The sequence below is a fragment of the Gekko japonicus genome, unplaced genomic scaffold, assembly GCF_001447785.1.
Source record: "Gekko japonicus isolate JY-2015 unplaced genomic scaffold, Gekko_japonicus_V1.1 scaffold37, whole genome shotgun sequence".
In the NCBI taxonomy this organism is placed as follows: domain Eukaryota; kingdom Metazoa; phylum Chordata; class Lepidosauria; order Squamata; family Gekkonidae; genus Gekko; species Gekko japonicus.
Window position 1 is genome coordinate 3,259,574 of NW_015171503.1, and position 24,428 is coordinate 3,284,001.

General features: G+C 44.6%; 3 protein-coding genes across 3 annotated transcripts in view; 1 reads left to right on the plus strand and 2 right to left on the minus strand.

Annotated features, from left to right (window-relative positions):
• JOSD1 (Josephin domain containing 1) overlaps nucleotides 1–1,664 on the plus strand; it is a 5,468-nt gene extending 3,804 nt beyond the window's left edge. The window contains exons 3-5 of the mRNA XM_015419184.1: nucleotides 3–131; nucleotides 241–435; nucleotides 1,000–1,664. Of these exons, the coding sequence (XP_015274670.1) occupies nucleotides 3–131; nucleotides 241–435; nucleotides 1,000–1,099 (424 nt within the window). The 3' untranslated portion in view covers nucleotides 1,100–1,664. The remainder of the gene's footprint in view (nucleotides 1–2; nucleotides 132–240; nucleotides 436–999) is intronic.
• A 1,784-nt stretch (nucleotides 1,665–3,448) lies between these two features.
• On the minus strand, nucleotides 3,449–10,541 carry TOMM22 (translocase of outer mitochondrial membrane 22 homolog (yeast)). Its single transcript, XM_015419198.1, has 4 exons — nucleotides 10,402–10,541; nucleotides 10,000–10,118; nucleotides 5,603–5,720; nucleotides 3,449–4,187 (listed from the first exon to the last, which is right to left on the minus strand). Exons 1-4 carry the CDS (start codon nucleotides 10,510–10,512, stop codon nucleotides 4,113–4,115), a joined length of 423 nt encoding a protein of 140 aa, XP_015274684.1. The 5' UTR covers nucleotides 10,513–10,541; the 3' UTR covers nucleotides 3,449–4,112.
• A 5,731-nt stretch (nucleotides 10,542–16,272) lies between these two features.
• CBY1 (chibby homolog 1 (Drosophila)) lies at nucleotides 16,273–21,798 on the minus strand. The gene is made up of 5 exons (XM_015419214.1): nucleotides 21,717–21,798; nucleotides 18,499–18,601; nucleotides 17,805–17,910; nucleotides 17,091–17,206; nucleotides 16,273–16,353 (listed from the first exon to the last, which is right to left on the minus strand). The coding sequence occupies exons 2-5, from the start codon at nucleotides 18,574–18,576 to the stop codon at nucleotides 16,273–16,275; spliced, it is 381 nt and encodes a 126-aa protein (XP_015274700.1). The 5' UTR covers nucleotides 18,577–18,601; nucleotides 21,717–21,798.
• Nucleotides 21,799–24,428: the final 2,630 nt, after the last annotated feature.

A 24,428-nucleotide genomic window follows, 5' to 3' on the forward strand; every position in this document is an offset into this window, starting at 1 on the left:
AGGTTGTCTCCCAATACCATGGTGACCCCACACAAGAAGAGCATGCTGGGAAATGGGAACTATGATGTGAACGTCATCATGGCAGCTCTTCAAACCAAAGGCTATGAAGCAGTTTGGTGGGATAAGCGTAGGTAAGAAGAACCAGAGTATCAAGAGAGGCTCACTATCAGCAGAAGACTCTGCTTCTCAGTTGGGTTTTATAACTGGATGCAAGTGCCTTACCATTTCTTTCTTTCCTAGGGATGTTAATGTAATTGCGCTCTCTAATGTGATGGGCTTCATTATGAATTTGCCCTCAAGCCTCTGCTGGGGCCCATTGAAACTTCCCCTTAAACGACAACATTGGATCTGTGTTCGGGAAGTGGGAGGTTCTTACTACAATCTTGACTCTAAACTCAAGGTGCCTGAATGGATTGGAGGTGAAAGTGAGCTCAGGTGGGTGGTCTTCCATTTTAGCCTTGGCATACAGTGTAAGCTGGAGTATGTATTTGGTGAAGTATGGTTGGATTTTAACTTCTCTGAGAGGTGGAGAGACTGAAGCTTGACAACAAAGCTTAAAAAGGAAAAGGAAGTATATGTATGTGTTATTCTGGATCTTGTCCTTCAAATTTGGGAAATTATCAGTAGGAGATAGGATCTGGAAGTAGGCATTCGTTATTCTGTGTACCACAGACTGTGTCCTTGGTCTGAGGAATGAGTATAGATTTCTAGCTTCAATTTAAACTGAAGTAGTAATTCTCGTATTATATTCATTGTCCAGATAAGCCACTGAGGTAGAGAGGTAGCAACTTGTCTGAGGCCACAAAGTGAGTCCATGGCAGATTAGGACTTGAGTCCAGATCTCCCGGATTAAGTCCCAACTGTCTGGCCTTTGAGCTGTGAGGAAGAGAAGGCTTGAGGTAATAATTTAGATATGCAGGCCCAAAGACATTAGGTCTCTCTCTAGATTAAAGCTAATGTCATTAACTGTCCTTTCCCCTCTCCTTTTCAATATCATAGGAAGTTTTTGAGACACCAGCTGCGAGGAAAGAACTGTGAACTTCTCTTGGTAGTGCCTGAGGACGTAGAGGCACATCAAAGTTGGAGAGCTGATGCATGACCTGCAAACACCTTGTTCTTGCACTACAGTACTGGTCTTTTCCCCTCACCAACTTCTGTGTCCTGTGGTGTGGATAATAAGTGCTCTAACTCCTCTTCCCTGGAACTTGGAAGTTTGGGGGGTATTTTATTTTAAGGGTGCAATAAAAGCAGCCACGAGGTATTGTCAGGGCCAACATGAAGAACAGAAACTGGACACTTACTGGGAAAAGGAAGAATCAGCTGTGTGCTCTAAAATGCATTAATATACTAGGAGTGAGGAATTGGAATCCCCCTTTTCTCTTCCTTCCCAGACTTTAGGCAGTTACACACTAATGTCCCCAGACGTTTCCAAAGCTCCTTTTGGCTGGAAAGCATGTCTTTCCTTTATGGGAAGGCTGGGGCCAAGCATGCTCCCTTCATAGTCACACACAACTCTTTTGAACTTGCAAAACCATGTGGGTCTCTCAGGAAACTCTAGATACTCTTAGCAACAGTATGGTGCTTGCGGAGTCCTAATTGTGCCAAGAGTTGGGGAACGTGTAGGGGGGAAAATGGGACCATCACTATGGAACTCCTGTGGTTTTCTTGCCTTCTACTAGCTGATATAAATGTGTCCTTTGTTGGTCTGAGCATAAGAGAGTAGCCTGGTTGGAAGAGGTAAGCGATAGCTTACTGAAAAATCTCACAGGTTTTTTGTTTCTCTTGGGGTGAAGGGGAGTGACTCAGCTGTGGTCTAAATACATTTTTCCTGTTTGTCGATCCTGTTATGCAGGGAGATACTCATTGAGCAAGGAATAAAACTAGGGGATGGAATCATGAAATTAAAGGGAAGGCTGGCTAAATATTAGTAACCTAAGACAGTGCTGATGGAAGGGCAATGTTCTTTTTTAATTTCCAGGAGGAGAAATGTGAACTAGGATCAAAGGGCTAGATTTCTTTGGCTCCCATAGCAGTTGGAAGTGGTTGGGGTAGAAGGTGTTTCAGCAAGTTGGCTGAGGGCAAGAGGAGATTGTTTACTGGAGGTAGACTGAACCACAGTCTTCCACTATGGTTGGCAGGTGAACAGTCCTCTGAATTAATCAGCTTTATGCTGTACCACCCTCTCCTTCCTCCCTCTGACCTCATACCCCAGCAGGAAACTGAATTATGGTTTTCCTTGTTACCCCATGCAGGTGCTGTATGTAATATTCTTGTCACAATCAGTAGATGAAATGAATAATTTAGAATGGACTTTTCATTATCGACCCTTCTTTGAGGCTGGGTTTATTCTGTTGTTGCATTTTTCATTACTGTTGTTTTCTACCAGCTTCACCTCCAATAATATTGGAACAGCAGAAACAGAACCCACGTTTTCTGCATTTCATACTAGCAGGCAGGCTATTTACATTAGCTACAAAGGAGGGCTGAAACAGACTTTTCCCACTGCTGTGGGAGTCTTTGGCCTGCCCTTCCTGAAAGTGAGCATGATGTATACTGCTGGCTAATTCAGCATTCCAAGTACCTACACCCTCCTTTCAGTTTGATGCAGCATGTGGTGTCAAGATAGGAATATGATCTTATCTGTTGGCCTTTGGACAACCTGCAGACAATATACTGGAAACACGAGTGGCTCTTCTCTGCATGTACTACAGTTCCAAGCCCCAATACGTCTATTTTTACAAAGCCCTCCCCCTCCGGATTACACATTCCAATGACCAAAACCAGCTGGCAGAATTTGTACACACCTACCCACACTTTTCACAAGCAGAACGTCAGGCTTGCAGTTCTGCTTCTGACTTGAAGCCATTTTTTGAAGAGCATTAAAAAAAAAACTCAGCAGGAACGACTATGCTCTGACTAAATAGCACTTTGGATTGACCCTGTTTGCATGGAAGTCAATGGACCAGTGCACAATATGCAAATATCTTTTAAAAAACTTAAGGCTGTTTCTCTTCTCTGTATTAATGCCATTGTTCTGTTCCCAGGGAAAGGGGTGTGATTCAGCTGCTCAGGAAAAGGGAACATGTGATCACACACACCCTTCTGGATAAGGGTTATGGTAACAGAGAGAAGAAACTAGCCCAGTCCCATTGCTTGGGAATGGAGAAGCCCATAATTGTTTTCTTGCTTGTTTGGTTTTGTTATAGCCTTGTCTTGGGTTTGTTTACAGAGATGTATTTTGTTTAACCAAAATATTAAAAATGAAAAAACCTTTCTGTGTGTCTTGTCACTTTCTGTTGCAGTGAAGAGTCTTGTAATGATGCATGCAAAGTAAAAATAAACATTGGTAAGAAGTTGAAGCTTTAAATAAAAGTCTTCTTGCCCCCATTCTAGTTTAGGAAGGATCTCTGCTAAACACACACACATAAAGCTGAGGTATAACATTATATATTATCCAACCTAAAGAAGCAAACAGTACATGAAATTTTAAAAGAAAACACTCCAGTGTTTGCACTGAAACTATTTAATACAAAAGTACTTTAGCTGACTTTGATACTAATAGATTCAGCAGAGAGACTTGGCAAAAATGACTTTTCCCGCTTCCCCATATTTTTTAAATACATTTACAGGGCATGTAATTTCTTTCAAGTAGGAGCCCACTGCATATACAGTCTAATGTACATACTAGATTCTTCCATTCGCTGTATGTGCTGGAATATTCACTCAATTTCTTGCTGTTACTGTGCTGAAGTAGGTCTTCAATACAGCAGGAGAGGAATACAGGAATATTTACATGGACACTATTTCTGGCTGAAGTTAACCAGAATGTGACATATCCTGAGGTGGCTTCCTGGAGATAAGGATACCAGAACATAAGCTATTAAAGTCTTTGCAGTTGCTTAGAACATGGATTCAGTGGATGGAAAAAGTCAAGACTGCCTAAGGGGGAAGGCAGATAGCCCATTTCAGGAGATCCAGAAAGGGATCCTGCCTCCACCATGAATAGGCTGATGTTCCAATGCTTATGGGGGGGAAATGCTCCAGCCTAACCAATCAAAAGTTCCAACAATTTCAAGATTTCCTTTCATGATATGGCTCCAATGTAATTTTCTCTAAATCTTTCCAGGAAGAGAAGGCAGGGCTCCTGGCATGCCTCCGGACAGCCCTGTGTTGGGTCCTAATAAAATCTGTAAGAAATCATGAGAAAACAAGACTGAACACAAGAACAACATTCAAGCCTTCTTTACAGCTTAACTGGGAAGGATTTCCCCTCAGATTTGCATGTCTCATAGTTCTTTTGAAGAATGCAAGCCCAGCATTTGATGACATTTTGTAGTGTTCGTTGTTGCCTTTCATTAAAATAATTCTACCCAAACTGCCTTGGTGCACAAGGTCAATGTGAGAAGCTCCGTAGTGATTCAAGCAATGCACTGTTTCTTATTGTGCAACACAATGCCTCACAGTCTATATCACTGCTGGAAGGGTTTCCCCTTCAGAAGATGAGAATTGTCAAGTCAATACAGAAATATTAAGGCATCAGCTGTGCAAGATTAGGTTCCAATATTTTGATCTCTAGTCAGATAGTCAAGGAATGTACATGTTTTACCACGAATTATATTTATGGCTGAGCACCTTAAACAAGGATGGCATGTGCCACCATGATCCACTAAATGAAGGATGGAACCCAACCAAGGTCATAGATATGCCAATGACAAGAAGAAGGTGATGCCTTCTTTTGAGGACATATATCATAGGCTAGGAAGCCCTGCAGTCACTTGCATGTTTTGCTGTAATAATGGCTCCAGCTCTCAGATGCCCTCATTCTGAAAGCACTAAATATTAAGGTAAAGGTTTCCCTTGCTCGAAAGCTAGTTGAATCCAACTCTAGGGGGCGGTGCTCATTTCTGTTTCCAAGCCAAAGAGCCAGCACTGTCTGAAGATTTCTCTGTGGTCACATGTGGCCGGCGTGACTAAACGCCGAGACACACTGAATGCTGTTACCTTCCCACTGTAGCTGTACCTATTTATCTACTTGCAATTTCTTGCTTTCGAACTGCTAGGGTGGCAGGAGCTGGGACCAGAGACGGGAGCTCACTCCGTCAGATAGCACTAGGGTCTCGAACTGCCGAGCTACCGATCTTCCAGTCTGCAACTCAGCGTCTTAACCTCTGAGCAAATACACCCAAGCAAATCCTATCAGAAGAAATGGTAGATGTAAGTTTCTACCTCCAGGTGTTCATTTAAAGGCTTGAGAAGGTTCATCTTACTGAAAGGAGAAAAGCAATTATGATTGGAAAGGATAAGAACGTGGGCGTGTGGTGATAATGTGTGTCTTCATCAGGGGAAAAGTTAATATATAATTGGGGTATGTTTTGGAGTAGATTATACATATAAGGGTTGTGAGACATTACATGTGTAGAAGAAACTACAAATAAATAACATACAAAAATAAAAACTATGTTTACATTTCAGTGGCTAATGATGGGGGGAGGGAGGGAGAGGAACAGAAGTGCTGAAGGTCTAGAGATCAAAGAAAGTAATTTCAAAAGCAGGACAAGAATCACTAAATGAACAGGCCACACAAGAGTAATTCAGTTCTCACCTGCCGTTGCTGCAGTTGCTGCTGCTGCTCCATCTGAAGTTTTTCCGTTTCAAAAACAACAGGAAGAACTAGGATCATGAAGGAGGTGGTCCCAATCCACAAAGCTGCCCTGGAGAACCTTTAGAGGTAGAAGGACACAAGTAAAGCAATGGTTTTCCATCTCTGCTATGATGGAAAGGATATGCTATTAAAGGAAAGGATACGACTTAACAATACACTATTACTTCACCTAAAATACTTGCATATCGCGCCAGATTTAGGAGCCATTTCCAAAACTCAGGAGCTACCCCAGCATCATTTGTCTGCCTAGAGATCCAATACTATAGCTTCTTCCCCTTTGTCTCTCTCAGCTACCCTGCTTTGAGTGTCACTGATATCGTTGAACCTAAGGCATTTTCTTCTTCCTTGGGGAAGGGCTGTTGCTCAGTGGTAAAGAATCTGCTTTGCATGCAAAAGATCCCATGTTAACTCCCCAGCATCTCCAGGAGTGAAAGACCTCTTCCTGATACTCTGAACAGCATCTGCCAGTGAGAGCAGACAGGCCAATGGTCTAATTCTGCCTAAGGCAGCTTCATGTGTGTGTTATTTCACCACTGCTTTCTACTCCAAAATTCTCTCTATTAGCCATAATCTGAAATCTTTCTATTTTGTAACATTCTAACATACCACGAGGAACTAGTAAGCCTAGGAAAAAATTATAAAATATACAACAGGTAGCCAATATTCAGATTTCTACTATAACAAGGTTGTCTGATCTCTGAGAAATCCTGAAAATAAGTTGATTTTTTCAATAAGAAAAACAACTGTTATGTTTGTGATGGCTGGGGAATACAATGGTAGTGGATTAAGAAAGCCCAGAAAGCATATACTTTTCAGTCCTCTGATGGTTTAAAACACTGGAAAAGTACTTTAATCCAATGGTTCTTAAACTTTAGCAACCTAGAGACACCCCCCCATTTGGATTTCAATTTTTTTTGCAGACCCTCAAAACCTCCCCCCTCCTCGGTTTACCACATATTAGCCAGCCCCATTTTAAAAGGCATGGCAAGCCACACATGCTTCATGGAGCCCTCTGTCCTCTAGCGTCCTCAAAACCGTACAATGAGAACTACAGCTGCTATACTTTAAAATCAAGTATGTAAAATCTTTGTATTGTCTGTAAATGGCCCACAAGGTCAGGTCTCAGAGGACAGCAGAATCTATAAGGCTGCAACTGAAAAGCTGAAGCCCTAAACAGGAACATGTTTACTTTTACTTATCTGTTTTAACATACCTCATGTTAATGTTAGAAAATGTTATGTCATTAGGAAAAAAATAAATCAAATGTGGCTATACTCAAACAAATCCAAAGTTTTAAGTAGAAATCTATATATCTAATAAACACTATTTTTTCTGTGCAGATACTTATTTTCACCAACAGAGGGCTCACTCTCCTCCAACAGCTTTTCCTACATACTCAGGAGGCCTTCCTGGGTCTACAGAAATATCCAAAAAGTAAAAAAAAAAACACAAAAAAAAACCTTCAGGCATGGTTGAATTCCCCCCCAATACCTTTTGAAATGGCCTCTGCAGGGATCTACTCCAGACATCAACTGTGTGACATTAGAACACGGGGGGGGGGCGCTTCTAACGGGCTCTGTCAGTAAAAGGCAGGGGGAGGGGCTCTTTCTTGGCCTATTTTGGCCATTGAGGGAGGGAGCCTTGGGGCCAGGCCTGACAAGGGTTGCCACTGCCAGGCTGGGGAATTCCTAGAGATTTTGTGGTGGGGTCTAAGGAGGGCTGGGTTTGCGGAAGGGAGAGGCCCCAGCCGGGTATAATACCACAGAGTCCACCCTCCAAAGCAGCCATTTTCTCCAAGGAGACAAATTTCTGCTGCCTAGAGGTCAGTTGTAATTCTGGGGGGTCTCCAGGTCCCACTTGGAGGTTGGTAACCCTAGGCCTGGCAGCAGTCTAGGGCTGCCAGGTCCCCTTTGATTTGCATGACTCAACTAGGCCCAGCTGCCTGCTACTGTTCATCAGCAGTCACCCTATGAAAGCCAGTGTGATGTAACAGATAGAACTTCAAAGTAGGGTCTGCAAGACCCAGGTTCAGATCTCTATCTTGTGATGGAAGCTGACTGGGTGATTTTGGACCAGTCACATACTTTCAGCCTAACCAACCTCACAGGATTGCTGTGCAGATAAAAAAAGGAGGCGAGAATAATGTAAGCTGCTTTGGGCCCAACTGTGAAGAAAGACTGGATTTTTCCTAGGTAGAGGCTGTGGGGGAGGGGGGTGGAGACGGAAAGCTGAAGACAGGCAGATAAAGGTAGGTTGGCTGTTGGGTGGGAAGGAAATAGGGTTGCCAACTCCACGTTGGAAAATTCCTGGACATTTGAGGGGTGGAGCCTGGGGAGGGTGGGATTTGAGGAGGGGAGGAACTTCAGACCGGTATAATACTATAGACTCCACCCTCCAAAGCAGCCATTTCCAGCCTCCAAGTGAGGGCTGGAGATCACCCAGAATTACAACTGCTGTCCAGGTGACAAGAGATCAGTTTCCCTGATAAAATGACTGCCTTGGAAGGTTGACTCTATGGCATTATACCCTGCTGAGGCTGCTTGCCTCACTGTCCCAAGGCTCCACCCCCAAATCTCCAGGAATTTCCCAACCTGGAGCTGGCAACCCTAAGGTGAATTGATCTCTGTAGCTGGGAGATCCACTGTGGTTCCCAGAGTGCTGCCACTGCTGCTGTGGGGGGAGAGGAAGTTGGTGGGTGGCTGGGAGCACCACCACTGCTGCTGCTGCTGTGCAGGGTGGGGGAGGAAGCAGGCAGGAGGCTAGGAGAGTGATTGGGACAGAAAGAGAAAGTTATTGGGGTGGGGGCAGAAAGAGAGAGAAAGAATGATGAGGTGGGGAGGCAGAAAAACAAAGAGAATGATAACAGGCCAGAATGAGAGAGGAAGTCACATGCATGGAGGAGAAAGAGAATAAGAAAAGGGAGGCAGAAGGGAGAAATAGTGTGAGAGAGATAGGGGGAGAGGGGAGGAAGCAAAGGTGTGAGGAATGGGATAACCATCCCGCAAGTTTCTTGCGGGTCTCCACTTGTTACTTCTATTGAAATAATACTTGTAAAAATTAAAGACAATGTAACATGAACTTCCCTTACATTTTTAAATTTAAGGGGGAAATGAAGGTACTGAAAACTGCCGTCATGTGAATTTTAGCATTCCTTTTTATTTTTAAGTGGTATTTGTCCGCAAAAATTGTTAGAGATACAAAAAGGACAAAGTCTAATATATACATAAACCATGGTTAACTGTCCATCTGATTCACCACCTGTCTCCAAACTTCAATATTTGAAAGGTTATTTCCCTCCAACATCTAGCATAAACAATACAAGCAACTGTTACTGCACATAGAACCAGCTCCTGAATATAAAACAGACTACATAATATAATAGCCACTAATCAGTGTGTTTTCTGACTAGTGCTCTGAGATTATCTGAAAACTAGGTGATTGCAGGGATGGTAGTTCTACAAGCTCACCCCCCCTCAAAAGAAGGGAAATCTGATTCCATTCCACCCTTTCTCTGTACGGAAATTACCTTTCCTAGAAAAATGAGAGGGGCCAATTTTTATTTTAGCCAGATAGGTATGTTCTTGTGGATTCCCAAAGGTGTCTGGATTCCAGCTGAGAAATGCTAAACCTAATTTCTCATGTCCCTAGGGTTTAGCATGGGAACCCAATAAAATCCATGGCGTGAAATACCAGTTCAGCAGATCACAATGCTTGCAATAGAACATAAAGTAGATGACATTTTTAAGGACTATAAGGACCAAGCTATTCAGCAAGACTGGTTTGAAGGCTAAAGATGAACATGGAGAATCTATATTTCCTAGTGTACACTGAAAATTATTCTGCCCCACCCACCAATTCACTTCTCTCTTTTTAATAAAACGGCAAGTCCCGATCTTTTAATCTCAGTTTCAAAAAGGCTCAGTTGTCTTTTTTGACATTTTTATCATTAAGTTTTCTGAGTTCTCAACTGCTCAACCATCAATTGAAGAACATACAAAGGTTATTTATGGCCTCACACTGAGCACAAACGATCACACAGGGCTTTAAGTTAAAAACCATGAAACAGATAACACATTCTTTTTGCAGTCTTTGGTAGAGAACAGACCATTCATCTCATTTAGATTGTGAGCCCTGTGGGGATAAAAATGTTTGACTTCGGAAAAACTGCTGGTAGCTGCAACTGCTCCAAGTCTGTGGGATAAAGGAGGATAGGAGGATATTTCAGATTCAGTGCTCTGCAGCACTAGTAATGGAGTATTACCATGCTCACCAGCAGCACGTGTAACAGCTCTAACGTATATAAGGGTAGACGGGATTTGGGTGCCTCCATTTCTCACCTGTACATTTTCTGGACAACAGAACAAGACAAGTCGAAGGTCGCTCCGGCTGCAGTTCGGACGCCCTCGGGGAACATCTCTGTCAAACCCCAAAGCCTCTCTGCCAATGTCTCATCCAGCTGCAATCAGAACCAAGAAGATCGGTGGGCGGGCGCTGCCTGGACAGCCTTCCCTGCCTCTACCATTGTGGTATACTATCGCAGGACAACGCTGCCCCCTCCAGCCCCAACTCCTGGGCCCCCACAGCAAAGGGAAAGCACGCTGGCCCCGTCCCCATCTCTCCAACCTCCATTACACCTACAGGCTCAGGGCCGGCCCAGGCCGGCCCGCCCCCAGGGCGTGACCTCTCGCACATGGCGAGGCCCGGCAGGGCACCCCGCAAGAAGGACGAAGACTCGCTACCTCCTCGTCATCGTCCTCCTCCGTCATCTCTTCTTCCAGCTCTTCGGCCTTGCCCGTGCCTCCCTTGGGCAGGAGCAAGTCCTCAGGGGAGAGAGGCGTCGCGGCAGCCATGTCTGCAACTAGGGAACGCGGAGAATCGAGACCAGAGACCGGCAGCGGCTAGAATGTCACCGGAAGCGGCGCGGTAGATGAGCAGCGACACCTGGCGGCACGGGAGTAAGCTTGCTTCCCGCAGCCGTGGCCTGAGGATTGAGTAGAGGCGGAGAAAATCGGGCGAAGCTGCGGGGAAAATGCAGCCGCGAAGTACTTAGTGTGAAATTGACAGATACGAGCGGGGCTAAGGGAAGAGCCAGAGAGCGCTGCAGCAGCTTGTGGGAAATCGGTCAGAGAGGTTCTGCGCCGCTCCAAAGAAAAATCCGAAAGTCCTTGTAAGACATTTTATTAAGACCAACCAACACGACTCATAACAGTGTGCAAGCTTAACAAAGTTTGAGTCCAGTGGCACTTTTAAGACCAACGAAGTTCATTTCTGGGTATAAGCTTTCTTGGGCATGCACACTTCTTCAGATACACTGAAACAAGACTTTGCCAACCTTCACTACCCTCCTGAATCTCTCTAGCGTGCAAGCTTTTAAGTGACGTTTTTTAAAAAGGGTGGGTAGCGACGGGGAAAAGTTGTTTCAAGAAACGTTTCTGGAACTCATCCTTGCATTTAACTCTGAGAAATGGGGAAAGTGAGGCTGAAGCATCCAGGGGCATAGCCAGAACATTTTGGGTGGGTGGGAAGTTGGGAAATCGGGGGGGGGGGTATAGATAGAGATCCCGTTGGCAGTAGGGTTCCCAGGTCTGGATTGGAAAATACCTGGAGACTTTGGGGGTGGATCCAGGAGAGGGCAGGGTTTGGGGAGGGGCCTCAGCATGGTATAATGCTATAGAGTCCACCCTTCAAATCAGCCATTTTCTCCAGGGGAGCAGATCTCTGTCAGCTGGAGATCAGTTGTAAAAGCGGGAGATCTCCATGCCCCACCTGGAGGCTGGCAACCCTAGTTGGCAGGCAGGTGAAGAAGGGAAGAGTCTTTCCTTATCTGCCAGCACAACTCCCACAGCAGGAGTTGTGGGGCACGAGTGAGGGGGCACTGCCCCTAAATGTCCCACTGTGGCTACAGGCCAGAAAGCATCCCCAGGACTCTGAAACAGACGTTAGAAGCACAGCCTACAGTCAAGAATTGCCTATTCATATATGGTCTGCCCCTACCACCAGTTCACCAGTTAGAGTGAACACACATACAAACTGTGATGTACACTTGATTTTTCTTTATACACGCATCAAGAGAGTCTCATGTTACATTCAACACATGCACAATGCTGAACATTTTATTCAAACCCCATATTTATCCAGGTATTGGTCCCCGCTTTCACTTGCAAAGTGAATGTGCATTGGCTTTTTCTTACAGACCTAATACAGGATATAGATGCATTCATAAGATAAAAGGTGGATAAAAGGACACTGCTTTTGCAGCATATAACAATTATCTCACCAAACCTGGGGAATGAGGCGGGGCTGCTGTGGGTGGGGGTTTCCAGTGTCCCTGACTGCCCATGAAGCTGTGTAAGTCATGTGATTTAGTTTCATATTATATTTGGGTCAGGTCTTGCCACTACCGGGAAGGCTAGGGAAAATTTTTGCCTTTTGATGGCTTTTGGCAGCCCAGCATGCAGATGGAAGATATATTTCCATTTTCAGTGGTGTTTCATAGGAATCCAAACACGTGGAGAGATGGTGAAATGTGCAGAAAGAGAGTAAAGGAGTAGCTGAGTTAGTCTGTTTAGCAAAATAAAAAAGAAGTTTGCTTGCGCCTTAAAGACCAATGTTTATCTCAATATGACCTTTCTTGAGTCACTGCTCACTTCTTCAGATATGCATGGAAATCAAACTGAGAATCCTTCTTATGGGACAGGTTAGAATGGGGTGAATGAGTTAAAGCAGAGGGTTAATTCCATCAGCTTGCAGGGAGGGCGGGTTATAAATATAATAAATAAATAAATCATGAGTCCTAGTATAGATTCACTGTATGGGGAAAAAGAGGTTAAAGAGGTGTGACTCCCATTTTAAAACTTCAAAGTACAATCTCTCTTATGTCTGAAACAGAATTAGCAATTATAAATAATGGGTGATAAACTTATCTGTTTTAAGTGAAAATTAACTGATACTGAAGTGAGCTGTAAGTCATGAAAGCTCATACTGAAATAAATATTGCTAGTCTTCAAGGTGCCATTGGGCTTCTTTTATTTAGTAAGAATACCAACTGATCTATGACAAAAACATGGATGTTAGAGGGAGGCAAGCTTGCAGGATCATGATTAAGATACACAAAATCTAATTTCAGTTGCAAAAATGACTGTGACAGAAATGGTTGACTATATCTTTTTATGGCCTGTGGACTATCAAATTAAATTGTACTCCAAGTACTTCTTGCTCTTTTATGAATGAATTTTTTTTACTGATCATGTGTTTAATGTAAAAGCACTATCACACATCCAGTTCTCACAATAACTCTGCTCTCTCTTTTTGCTAAGATGGAAGCCAGCTGGATGTATAGTGAGATAGTGGGCCAACAGAGACTCTCCTTTGCCAATGTACTCAAGACTTTCAATATTTAGAAAACAAGAAAAAATGGACATGACATTATAGAATCTTGGTCTGCCAGTCTCATATACACACACATTAAAAGATTCATTTTCTCAGTACAGTCTGAGGAGGAAAACACTTGTCAGTGGAACCAGATGATATCACTGACCACAGCCAGCTTAGCACAAAGCATATCTGAAAAATTTGCTGTAGCCAGACCAGCTTTTTTAAAATTGAAAGAACCTCCTTTATGAGAACGCTCAGTGGAAAGAATGTTATGAACCACAAGACTGTGAAAAGGAAGACTAGCAGGAGGAAATAGCACAAATCCAGCCTCTGGACAATCAAAGCAACACATACACGAACATCTGGACTTGATGTTTCATGGCCAAGGTTCCAGGCCAGCAGTTCAAGCCCCACCCCCTAATTTTATGGCACTAATAAATTGCCACCTCTCTTTTATAGACTTAACTGGAGTGTGAAATGCCATGAACACTGTTGCATTTGTCATGCAGCATTTAAACAAAAACTCCAGTTCCAAGAACTGTAATGCATATGTATCCACCATTATATTCTCAAGGCAAAACTGATAACAATGGAATTGTCCTGACTTGACTGGAAAAAGCATTTCTCATCATGCTTGGTGCTTTTCTTACAGGTTGTTTCAGGTGGTTAGCCAGTTGATGGAGGAAGTATTCTCAAAACATATTTTACCAAATCACACCATTGGTCTATCAGGATCCACATCGGCTACTCTGGCAAGGAGCAGCTCTCCAGGGTGTCTGATGGGGTCCTCCATATTACTCACTACCTGGGGACGTCTGGGGTCTTCTGTATGCAAAGCAAGTGCTCTACCATTGAGCCATGGCCCCAGAGCGTAACTGTGAATGTTGCATTATGTAATCTCTGGTATTGCATCTGGTACTGCATATGCCCCTCTAAATGCAAAACATGTCACAGGCAAGAAAATAACATTAAACAGCTGTGGCGCTTCATATGTGTCATTCAAACACTAGTAAAGAAGACAGTGCACTCTAGTTACAGATGGTGTGCTAAACAATCTGAGTTCAGCCTCATGTTCAGGTACTGGAATATTACCTCACAATTTGCCCTTCCAAGCTGCACAGAATGCTCCCAGCCTTATGCTGAGTTGACCTGAAGGTGTCATGCCACGTAGTAGTTTGCAGGGTGCATTTCACTACTGCTTACTAGGGAGCGGTGGCGTAGGCGTTAATTCCCCTGCTTAACTATAACATCTGAACTGCCAAGCTTTGTCAGTTCTAGCCCTGTGCTGGTGTGAGCAACCAAGCCTTGTCCTAGCTCATCGTCTACCCAGTGATTCGAAAGCTTCGGCAAGTAGATAAATTGGGGACCACCCGTAAGGGGGTGGGCACACCACTCCCTTTGGGAAGGTGTTAGCTGCTGAGAGTGATTTCTGTGGCGCAGCAAGATCAAAAGCTGAAAGATCTGTTTCGGCATCCCTGCAGTGGAGCAAGTCGGCCAGGCGATGGCAGCGCGACATCAAGAAGCCCTGACGTCATCAGCCAGCCGACAAGAATACATGCTGTCGGAACACAACTGATCCAGCTTGCAGATGAATCCCCGGCCAGCTACAATATGTGTGTAATTAAAAATATACTGTATGTTGTCTTCTCTATCCCCCATGAGTATTGTTAGTCCAACTGTCATAAATCGCTCTGAGCCCACAGGTGTGTGGGAAAAACGATCAATAAATCAAAAGTATTATTATTATTATTACTACCTGCCATCATATTCTGTCTTTACTTTCCCCCCCCCCTTAATTATAAGCTTTACTAAAGGGGTGGGAAAGAGCCACACAACCCAATTACCAAAAACATTTAAACATAGAAAATACCACATTCATGAAAATGCATGAAGATTTATTATCAAAGACACCAAAATCCAGAAACATCTAGGTCCACAGCCCTGTTTCTGGGAATAAAGACTGTCAGAGTCCAAAACATACCTGATTATTCATAACGTTTATAAATACACCATTCTTTTTCTTAGCACTGACATCATTTGAAAAAAAATGCAACAGAAAATTCAATAAAACAACTTACACTAGGAACAAAATCGCTTTAATCCCTTTAAAAATAAAGTAGAATGACACAGAGACCAATGCATGCCACCATTCTGCCTTACCATTGCATGATGGTGGTGCAAAAAGAAACACATGAAAGGCAAAGATTAGCTGAGGATCTTTTTTTGCCAAGACAAGAGCCAGAATGGAAATGCACCTGGAACTCAGGAGGCCATCTGAGTCCCATTTAACTGTTTTCCATTAATGTGCCATGTCAGTTACATACAGGGGCAGGAACAGAAATGGAGGGATTTAAATCCATACCCATGAGGCAAAACGGCATGGTGATAGGGCAGATAATATGGCCAAGAGTTCACACTTTCCAGCACACCCCTACACTGTGCCAGTCAGCTTTAGAGTCCAACCAACATCCAGAATGACTGCAAACTACTCTTCATTACTGTTTAAAATCAGATGTCAAATTAGTTTCTGTCAGTCACACACACTTCGGAGCTATAGGAAGGGAGTCCAGAGTGATACTTATCCCCCTTACTGTATCTTTGTCAGCTCATGGGCAGGAACTGAAGTCCAGACCTCATGTCTCCAGATATAAGAATGAAAGGGTTCAAAGGTACACAACACAACTTAGACTGCAACAGATCCGAAACAGGTTCAGCAAGACAAGAGTATGGGAGATCTCTGCATGCATCCTTTCTCCCCCATATTCAAACCACATTACTTTTACTCCCTTCTCCGGGGGGGGGGGGGGGGGGGGGGGGGGGAAGGTGCATATTATCTGCAGGGAACTTTATTGGCTAGAACAAAAGTGTGTTGCACAGGAATGTTATGTGCACTTTACAAAAAGATGCTTCACAAAAAATGTGAAATAGTACTAACTGCCATTTTAAGCAGAGTTACACCTTTCTAAGCCCGCTGACTTCAGTGCACTTGGAAGGGTGTAACTGTGCCTAGGATGATACTGTAGATCTGCTTCCTGACTGCACCTGAGACCTTATTAACATTTCACACTTGGGATCTTGGTTACATATCCTATCAGGATGCAACAAGATGCGAGACCAGAACACTGCAGTCTTCCTAGGGAGATGTGACTTCATCAGTTCTGGAAAGCACATGTTTTTTAAAGTGGATCCTCATGCTCTTTCCTTCCTACCATCACCTGAAGACCCTCATTTCTTGCTCACTTCCTCCTCCGGCTGTAATTTTTCAGTTCCTCCAGTTCCTTCTCCATGAGATGAGATTCTGCGGTTGTTTCAGAGAGCTGCAAATGGAAGGCAGCAACAGCAATAAGAGAACAATCTTTGTTTTCCCATGGTGCACTAGTGCTGGCAGATTAACAGCACAGAAAAAGAACCTTTAGCTTAGCTCCCTGAAGATGTAGATTTCATCTCCACATTCCACAGTAGAAATATCTGCCAAGGAATTCTACCTATTGCAAACTGCATGGGACTTAATGTTCTCAGTTAATGCAGGACACCCTCCTGCACCTAGCTGTCCATATGTGGCTGCAAGGGAAGTCTGGCAAAATTGGGCGAGCATGGTCAGTTGTTTCTTTGCCATTACCCTGCTCCTCAAAAGGGAATCCCAGGAACATAGTTTGGAAGCCACTGTTTTCCCTTCAACAGATATCTGCTCAGGAGCACATGAACAGATTATTCATTAATCCACAAATCCAACAGCGGAACAAATCCCAAAAGGAACCAGATACTGTAGTACAGAACTGCATCAACTAGCTCTGTGGAAAACTGAAGGTTAGAGAAAACAGGAGAGGGGAGTTACTGTTTTATCTAAGATCCAGAATTTCCAGGAACCCAGAAAATATGGATTAGAGTTTTGACAGGGATTGGGATCTGAATCCCTGCTACCACATAAACCCTCTGATGAGTCATGTGGTGGCCTCCATCTCATAGTTTCAGTTTCCCTGTTCTGCATTAGAAAGACCCATGAATACAGACTTTGCTAGATTGCCAAAGGCAAGCCGCATCATCCCATTCTCACCATATCCAGCAAAATATCCACTTTTAGCCGCAAGAGATTGTTCTCTTCCTCCAGCTGCTGGTTCCGTCTGCGTAGTCGCTGGGTCTCTCTGCGGTCTCCACTGCCCCCCAATGAGTCTACAAGTGAAAAAGGGGAACGGTATTAAGAATTGCCCTGCATTCTAGACTCCACACTGCCTACAGCCCGTGAAAGGCTCAGCAGGTGTCAGCCTTGGCCAGACAGCTTGGCAGGAAGTGACAATACTGCCAAGGTGTTAACCTACCAACACATGCCAAAAGACCCACAAATACCTTTCCTGGTAACCTCAGGCTGGAGACAGCAAGAGCTAGTAGCAGTGTCAGGAAGGAGACTGAGCAGAGCAAAAGGTAGCTGAGGTTCCCCAATGGAGCACCAACACCCAAGTAGACCCAAGCCACAGTGTCAGTGCCACATGGTACAAACCCAGGCACCATAACCAGTGCCTGCAAGGGTGATATAAGGGAAAGACCAAAGGGTCTTGCCCTCCGTGAATGAATCCAGGACAGAGACAGCAAGCACAGTCAACCCACCAACCAATCATGAAGGAAGTATCCCTCTAAGTGGCAACTAAGACTGGTAGCAAAGACTCAGGTTGCACAGAGGCTGCCGTCACACCAGGATGTGTCCTCGGAGGTACTGGATGTTCCCCTGACTATGGCTTCTGCCACTGCCAATAGGAGTGGTGATCTTCCTCACCTGTAACCCACTGGCCATTCTCAAACTTCAGGCTCTGTCCAGCAAGTGTCATGGCTGGAGTGCCATAGTCTAGGCCCAACTCAATCTCACGAGTAGATCTATCCAGCTGTAGGGAGAAAGTAGATTCAACATGTTTAAAGAATTCAATTTCACCCACCCTAATGCTTCTCCTTCATGTTTTAATGTTCAGTACAAATATTAACAGGAGTGGAGTTATATGATGACTTGTGGGGGAGGGAAAATTCTTCGCCCCACTGGATCCTGCTTCCTCCCCTCTTGCTCTGACTCCAGTTCCCTCCCCTTTGTCCACCCACCCAGTTCTTCCCTCATTCAGAGTACAGATTTGGAAGGGGGGATTTAAAGCAACACCTCTTTTTTCCTACATAGAGGGGTCAGCCAGGTTCTTCCAGCCTCAGTATTTCTCATCTCTAAAATGGAAGTGTTGATTGGCTGACTGCCTCCAAATATATGTGTAGCTCATCTGGTGCATTCATTTTTAGAATCCATGAGCTGCAACAGCTATGGGTTAGTACAGAGAGGTGACAGATTGGGTGTGGCGTATAATTCTGATACGTTCCACTCCTCAGAGTTGCCAGTCTGTGTCTGGTGGACCTGAGGCATTGGTTAAACAAAACAAAGCTCTATCCCACAAAGCTGAAGTCTGCCCACTCCCACTCCAGGTTCTAGAACGTACCGAGTGCAGGTTGGAAAGTGAAGCTGATTTCCTGGGTGGGGTTTTCTTGGGGCTGAAGGTGTTCCCAAAGAGCGGCATGGTTCCTCAGCCTGAAAGCCTCCCTCTGGTTGCCAATATGCAAAAGCAGCAAAAAAAAAAAAAAAAAGAGCAAGAATGACAAAAGGCACATCAAGGCAGAGCTGAAACATGCACATTCTGTGAGGCAGTAAGCTTGGCCTACATATAAATAATGGGAAAGACAACTGTCGTTTTTTCAAAAGTGAGTCTGTAGCCCTCTTTGATTGGAGAACAGACAAAAACATTCCCAGTCTCCCCTCCCTAAACGCTTAGCCCCCACCTCATTTGGGTTAAGGGTCAACAGCTCATTGCAGAGAACAGAAAGGACCGCGGGGGAAACAGACAGCTTGGATGTCATCTTTAGATCCAAAATGAGGTTAATCCATCATCTCTTCCATAGTGAAAAATACCAGAGTAATGGGCAGTTCTGAAGGCTTTTTGTGTGATGAACAGTGTAATCCTTAGCAGAGTTATACCTAAGCCCACTGACATTAATTTTATTTACTTCATTTATACCCGGCTTTTCTCCCCAATGGTGACCCAAAGTAGCATATTATAACTGTGTAACCTTGTGAGGCAAGTTAGGCTGAGAGTGTATGGCTGGGTCAAAATCACCCAGCAAGTGTCTACAGCACAGCAGGGATACAAAGCTGGGTCTCCCAGACCTCGTCTGACACTCTAACCACTACACCATACTGTGACTCACAAGGGAGCAACTCTGTTTGGGACTGCATTGTTAGGGTGGTCAGTTATGGCAAAATCTAGGAACATTTAACACAGAGTGTTTAAATAAAAGTATTGCATGCACCATTCTTTTCAGTCCCTTATTATGGACATCAAGACTGCTAAATATCATTCTGAAAATGAGGATAACTCAAAAACAAGACTGTAATTTACTGTGTGTATCTTCAAAAAATCCCCGGCCTAGCTTTTACTGGAGTAAAGTAGGTGGTGATAAGACATGTCAAGAATGCAAGCGTAGCCATGTTGGATCAGGCCAATAGTTCATCTAGTCCAGCACCCTGTTTCTGACAGTGGCCAGTCAGATGTCACAGAAAAGCCCTCAAACAGGGCCCACAGATAACAACCCTCACCTTCTTCCCAGCATCTGACAGCTATCATGGTTAATCGACCTACCCTCTATCAACCTGTTCATCCTCCTTTTAATTCCATCTAAGCTAGCAGCTGTCACCACATCTTGTGGCAATGAGTTCTGTAAGTCAGCTCCCCAGTGTGTTAAGTAATGCTTCCTTTTTTCTGTCTCAGATTTTCTGTCAACCAGTTTCAAAGAATGACTCTGAGTTCTAGAATTATGGGAGCAGAATAAAAGTCTCTCTGATCCATTTCTTCTACACCATGGATAGATTTCCATCATGTTACCACTCAGTGGGGTTTTCTCTCCTCTACTCTCGCAGCCATACATGACTACTGGGAATACCATTGCTTTGACCATGCGGACTTTTGTTGGCAGGGTGATGTCTCTACTTTTTATCATGCTGTTTAGGTTCACCATCGCTTTCCTCCCAAGGAGCAGGCGTCTTTTAATTTCATGGCTGCTGTCACAGTCTGCGGTGACTTTGGCCACCAAATGAGAAGGGAGCACTCACTGGAGAAGACCCTGATGCTGGGAAAGATTGAAGGTCAAAGAAGACGGGGACGGCAAAGGATGAGATGGTTAGACAGTGTCACAGATGCAACGAACATGAAATTGAGCAAACTTCAGAGGACAGCGGAAGACAGGCGGGCCTGGCGGGAGCTGGTCCATGGGGTCGCGAAGAGTCGGACTCGACTGTGCGACTGAACAACAACAACAAACTAACCCCCACCAAAAGGCTTTATCTTTCCTTCATATGGCAAGCACACCAACTCCTGTGATCATTTAGGTCATACTTATTCCAACTTTTCAATATCCTCTAGAGCCTTCTGTTTCAATGCCATTCCCGCATCTCCTAACAAGAGGCTCCCCACCTTTGCCTGGCTTAGGCAAGTCCTGTGAGGAGAGGTTGAAGAAGCTGGATATGATTAGCCTGGAGGAGACTGAGAAGTGACATGATAACCGTACTTGAAGGGCTGTGATATAAAGGATGGTGTGGAGTTATTTTCTGTTGCCCCAGAAGGTCAGACCAGAACCAATGGCTTGAAATTAAATCAGAAGAGTTTTTGGCTAAACATTAGGAAGAACTTCCTGACAGTTAGAAAGAGGTACCTCAGTGGAACAGGCTTCCTTGTGAAGTGGTGGGCTCTCCTTCTTTGGAGGTTTTCAAACAGAGGCTAGATGGCCATCTGACAGCAATGCTGATTCTGTGAACTTAGGCAGATCACAAGAAGACAGGGCAGGAAGGGTTGCCTCAGTGCTTAGTTCTTGTGGCCCTTTCTTACATGCCCAGGGAAATGCTAATTGCTACTTTGGGGTCAGGAAGCAATTTTTCTTCAGGCTAGTTTGGCCCCCAGTGATCCTGTTTTTTTTGTTATCTTCTAGGCATGGAGTGGGGGTCACTGGGGGTGTGGGAGGGAGGTATTTCTGAAGGGGGGGCACAGAGCAGAGGAGATGGATTGGGCTGTACCACTTCAGATGTAGGTGGGGAAATTGACAGCTCAGGATTCTACCACCTTTCCCTATACGTGTGTAGATCGGGCCTCAGCTACTACCAGCGAGGCCAAGTGTGGAAGCAATTCACTCCTCACATCGTTCAGAACCCATACCTCCCTTCCTTCCCTAGAAGTTCAGAAGTTCAACAGGTTTAGCTGACCTCATCTTTGCAACGAGGTAAGCTCTTTAGATGGGCACCTGGAAAAAAGAGAAGATGCCTCACAAAGAAAAGCTTCAGTTCTGGCCACATCCTAGAAACCCTGGGTCCTCAACCCAATCAGCTCTTCCAAAGCAAACCTACGCTGGGTAGAAATCCATACAAAGGGAATTCCTAGCTTCACTTGCGAACAAGATCTAATAATCTGAATATGTTCTTCAGATACGGGATGGGGGACGAAATTCACTGTACGAGAAGAGATGCACAACATTGCCTTGCCGAATTCAAAACTAGTCCCTAAGAGCCTCATGCACCAACCGTTGAAACCATCGCACCAACATTTACACAAATAACCTCCGTACCCCCCCCCCTTTTAATAGCTTTTTATGCCAATCTGCGCAGGCGCACACTTACCGCGGTTTCCAAACTTCGCGAATGCAGACGGGTGGGAGAGGGACGCGTGGGTAACGGGAGCAACAGTCAGCCCCGCCTTGAGCAAAAAAGATGGGTTCTACCACGAGACAGAGAGGGGGAATGGAACTGGTACAGAACTATTTTATAAAGAATAGGCGAATTAGCACCGTCCTACCGAAAAGCTGAAAGTAAGTCAAATGGTCTTATGTAGAAGAAAAGTGAAGAGGTTATCAGGAAGTATCAGAAAATATGCTGCCGTTTCTTTTCCTATAATGGTAGCGTCCCAAACCGCCGTGAAGGGCGGAGCGAGAAACGGAGCCTCAGTCGGGACCATACCATTGATTGGGGGGGGGGGAGTTTAAGCCCAGCTTTCCCCCTTAGAGTATATATTAATAATGCTATTCCCTAATTAACAGAGACGCGAGCAACTCACTCTCCTCATGTCATGTGAACTCCCCAAGAACAGCGAGTGGTCTGTGCCTCCTTTTCGAGAGGAGGCATAAATGCCCGCGACATGGTTTGCGCCGTGCGGTTGCCGTGGTTATAGCGGGACGCCCGTTACCAAGCGAGAACCTGGTGGGAGCTTCGGCCTGTTCCGGGCGAGGGCAGCAGAACACCTGGGCTCAGCACCAGACGCCGGAGGAGCGCTTCGCGGGCAAGCCGTGATTTGAGGCCGCAGCTAATTAACCAATAAGAAAGCTCTCCCGGCCTTAGCTGGTCTGGGAAGGAACGAGGGAGTATTCCTTCTCGCTCTCTTCCCCTGCTGGTAGTAGGATCCTTGTCTGTTCCCTCTCTCTGTCCTCCCCGCCCCCTCGAGGCGCGCTTCTTTGTCTCGTAACTTTCGACTCGGAATAAGCATGCCCAGGATCAGGCTGAGCAATCGTCTGCATAACCGAAGCCTAGGGGGCGCCAGTGGGACACTGCCTTTCCTTCTCACACCCGTCCAGTAGTTCTTTGTGGCTGGGTCGAAAGAAAGGCACTTTTCACATACGATGCATTGCTTTTCTTTATTATTAATCAGTCAGTAGCTGGGTACATGCTACAGACACACACGCACCCGCGATTTCCCTAGAGCCAGTGTAGTGTAGTAGTTAATTAGGAGTATCTGGAAAACCCAAGTTCGAATTCCCGCTCATGCCATGGAAATTCAGTGGGTGATCTTGGGCCAATCACACTCTCACTTTGGAAGAGAAGGACCGGATGATGTCTCTTAGTCTCAGTCGGGGGGGGGGGGGGTTTACAAAAAAGTCAAGTAGAGAAGAAGGAGAAGACCCTGATGTTGGGAAAGATTGAAGGTCAAAGAAGACAGGACGGCAAAGGATGAGATGGTTAGACAGTGTCAAAGATGCAACAAACATGAAATTGAGCCAACTTCAGAGGACAGCAGAAGACAGGAAGGCCTGGCATGATCTGGTCCATGGGGTCGCAAAGAGTCGGCCTCGACTGTGCGACTGAACAACAAAAGATAAGAAGGCAAACTGTGGGTTTCCTTCCTGTTATCTCTTCTGCCGCTGTCCCTTTGATGCGTAGACTGATTCTCTCAGGGAATTGCCTTCTTCCTTCCATTCACTTCTCTCTTGCGCATGCACACAAGGAAGGAGGCACGTTGCCCTCTATCTTTGGGATGCTAGACACACATCTCTGCATCCGCATCCATAGTAGATAGTTTAGTTAGATTTGATCTCTGTCTCTTGCCTTGAGTTCCCTAAATAAAGAACTCTTTATTACTTTGAAACTGACAAGTGCCTCTGTGTAACTCTGTAACTTTGCCAGCGCATGTAGAACAAAGAAGCTCTGCTGCATTTAGCCTTCCTGCAGTCTGCCACAATAGAATGTAGATGTTTGGCTTGCTATGCCAGTGATTCTAACAATCATCTCAGACTAACCTACCTGGCAGAGTTCTTGTGAGGATAAAATGGAATAGAGGAGAATGATGTAAGCCACTTTGGGTGAAAAAACTAGGGTGAGGAAAAGAACATTCAGTATAATGATAGTGGATGGGCTCAAAAGACAAATTTACTTTATTGTTGAATGCACCAGTCTTAAGGCTGCAATCCTGTGCATACTTACTGTGCCAGTGAACGTAGTGGGACTGTTGTTTGACTAGACATGCATATCTTCTAGATAAGTGTGATGAACAACTAAGTAATGCTGCCTATACTAGCCAAAGAAAGGAGACTCTCCAAAGTCTTGAGGGTGTTGTTAGCAGGAAAGGGAAAGCGTTAAACTGCTAGGGAAATCCAGAATCTTATTTATTTTGGCTATGATTACAACAAAACATGTTGACCAGTTTGATCTATGCATTTCTACTCTGAAGTTCAATTGAGCTCCATGGGATATAACTTGAAAGAAAAGTGTGCATAGGGTTGTGAGGCCAAAATGCTATATGATACTTTAAAAAAAAAATCCCCCTGTGTCTTTCCCTGTAGTTTGAATTAAACATATAAAGCAAAGCAACAGGATTCAAGAGAACATAAACAGTGTTTCAAAACTGAGGATGACTGTTTGAAAAAGTTTACCTTTCAGATTCTCTGTGTCATCCTATTGGACATCAGAGAAACATAAGGGTAATATATAAGTATTTCCAGGCTTTATGTTTCTTCTATGTGTATCTACAGTGCCATCCTAAGGAGAATTACACCCTTGCAAGTCCACTAAAGTGAGTGGGCTTAGACGGATGTAACTCTGCTTAGGAATGCACTGCTGAACTTC

Bases quoted from the DNA above. Each gene is read 5' to 3' on its own strand.
- TOMM22 (XM_015419198.1), bottom strand. From the start codon at position 10,512: ATGGCTGCCGCGACGCCTCTCTCCCCTGAGGACTTGCTCCTGCCCAAG. The intron at 10,119-10,401 runs GTAGCGAGTCTT...TTCTGATTGCAG, and splicing joins AGGAGGACGATGACGAGGAG to CTGGATGAGACATTGGCAGA. The intron at 4,188-5,602 runs GTGAGAACTGAA...GATTTCTTACAG, and splicing joins AGCAACTGCAGCAACGGCAG to ATTTTATTAGGACCCAACAC.
- CBY1 (XM_015419214.1), bottom strand. From the start codon at position 18,576: ATGCCGCTCTTTGGGAACACCTTCAGCCCCAAGAAAACCCCACCCAGG. The intron at 17,911-18,498 runs GTACGTTCTAGA...TTCTCCCTACAG, and splicing joins CACTTTCCAACCTGCACTCG to CTGGATAGATCTACTCGTGA. The intron at 17,207-17,804 runs GTGAGGAAGATC...TTTCACTTGTAG, and splicing joins GAATGGCCAGTGGGTTACAG to ACTCATTGGGGGGCAGTGGA.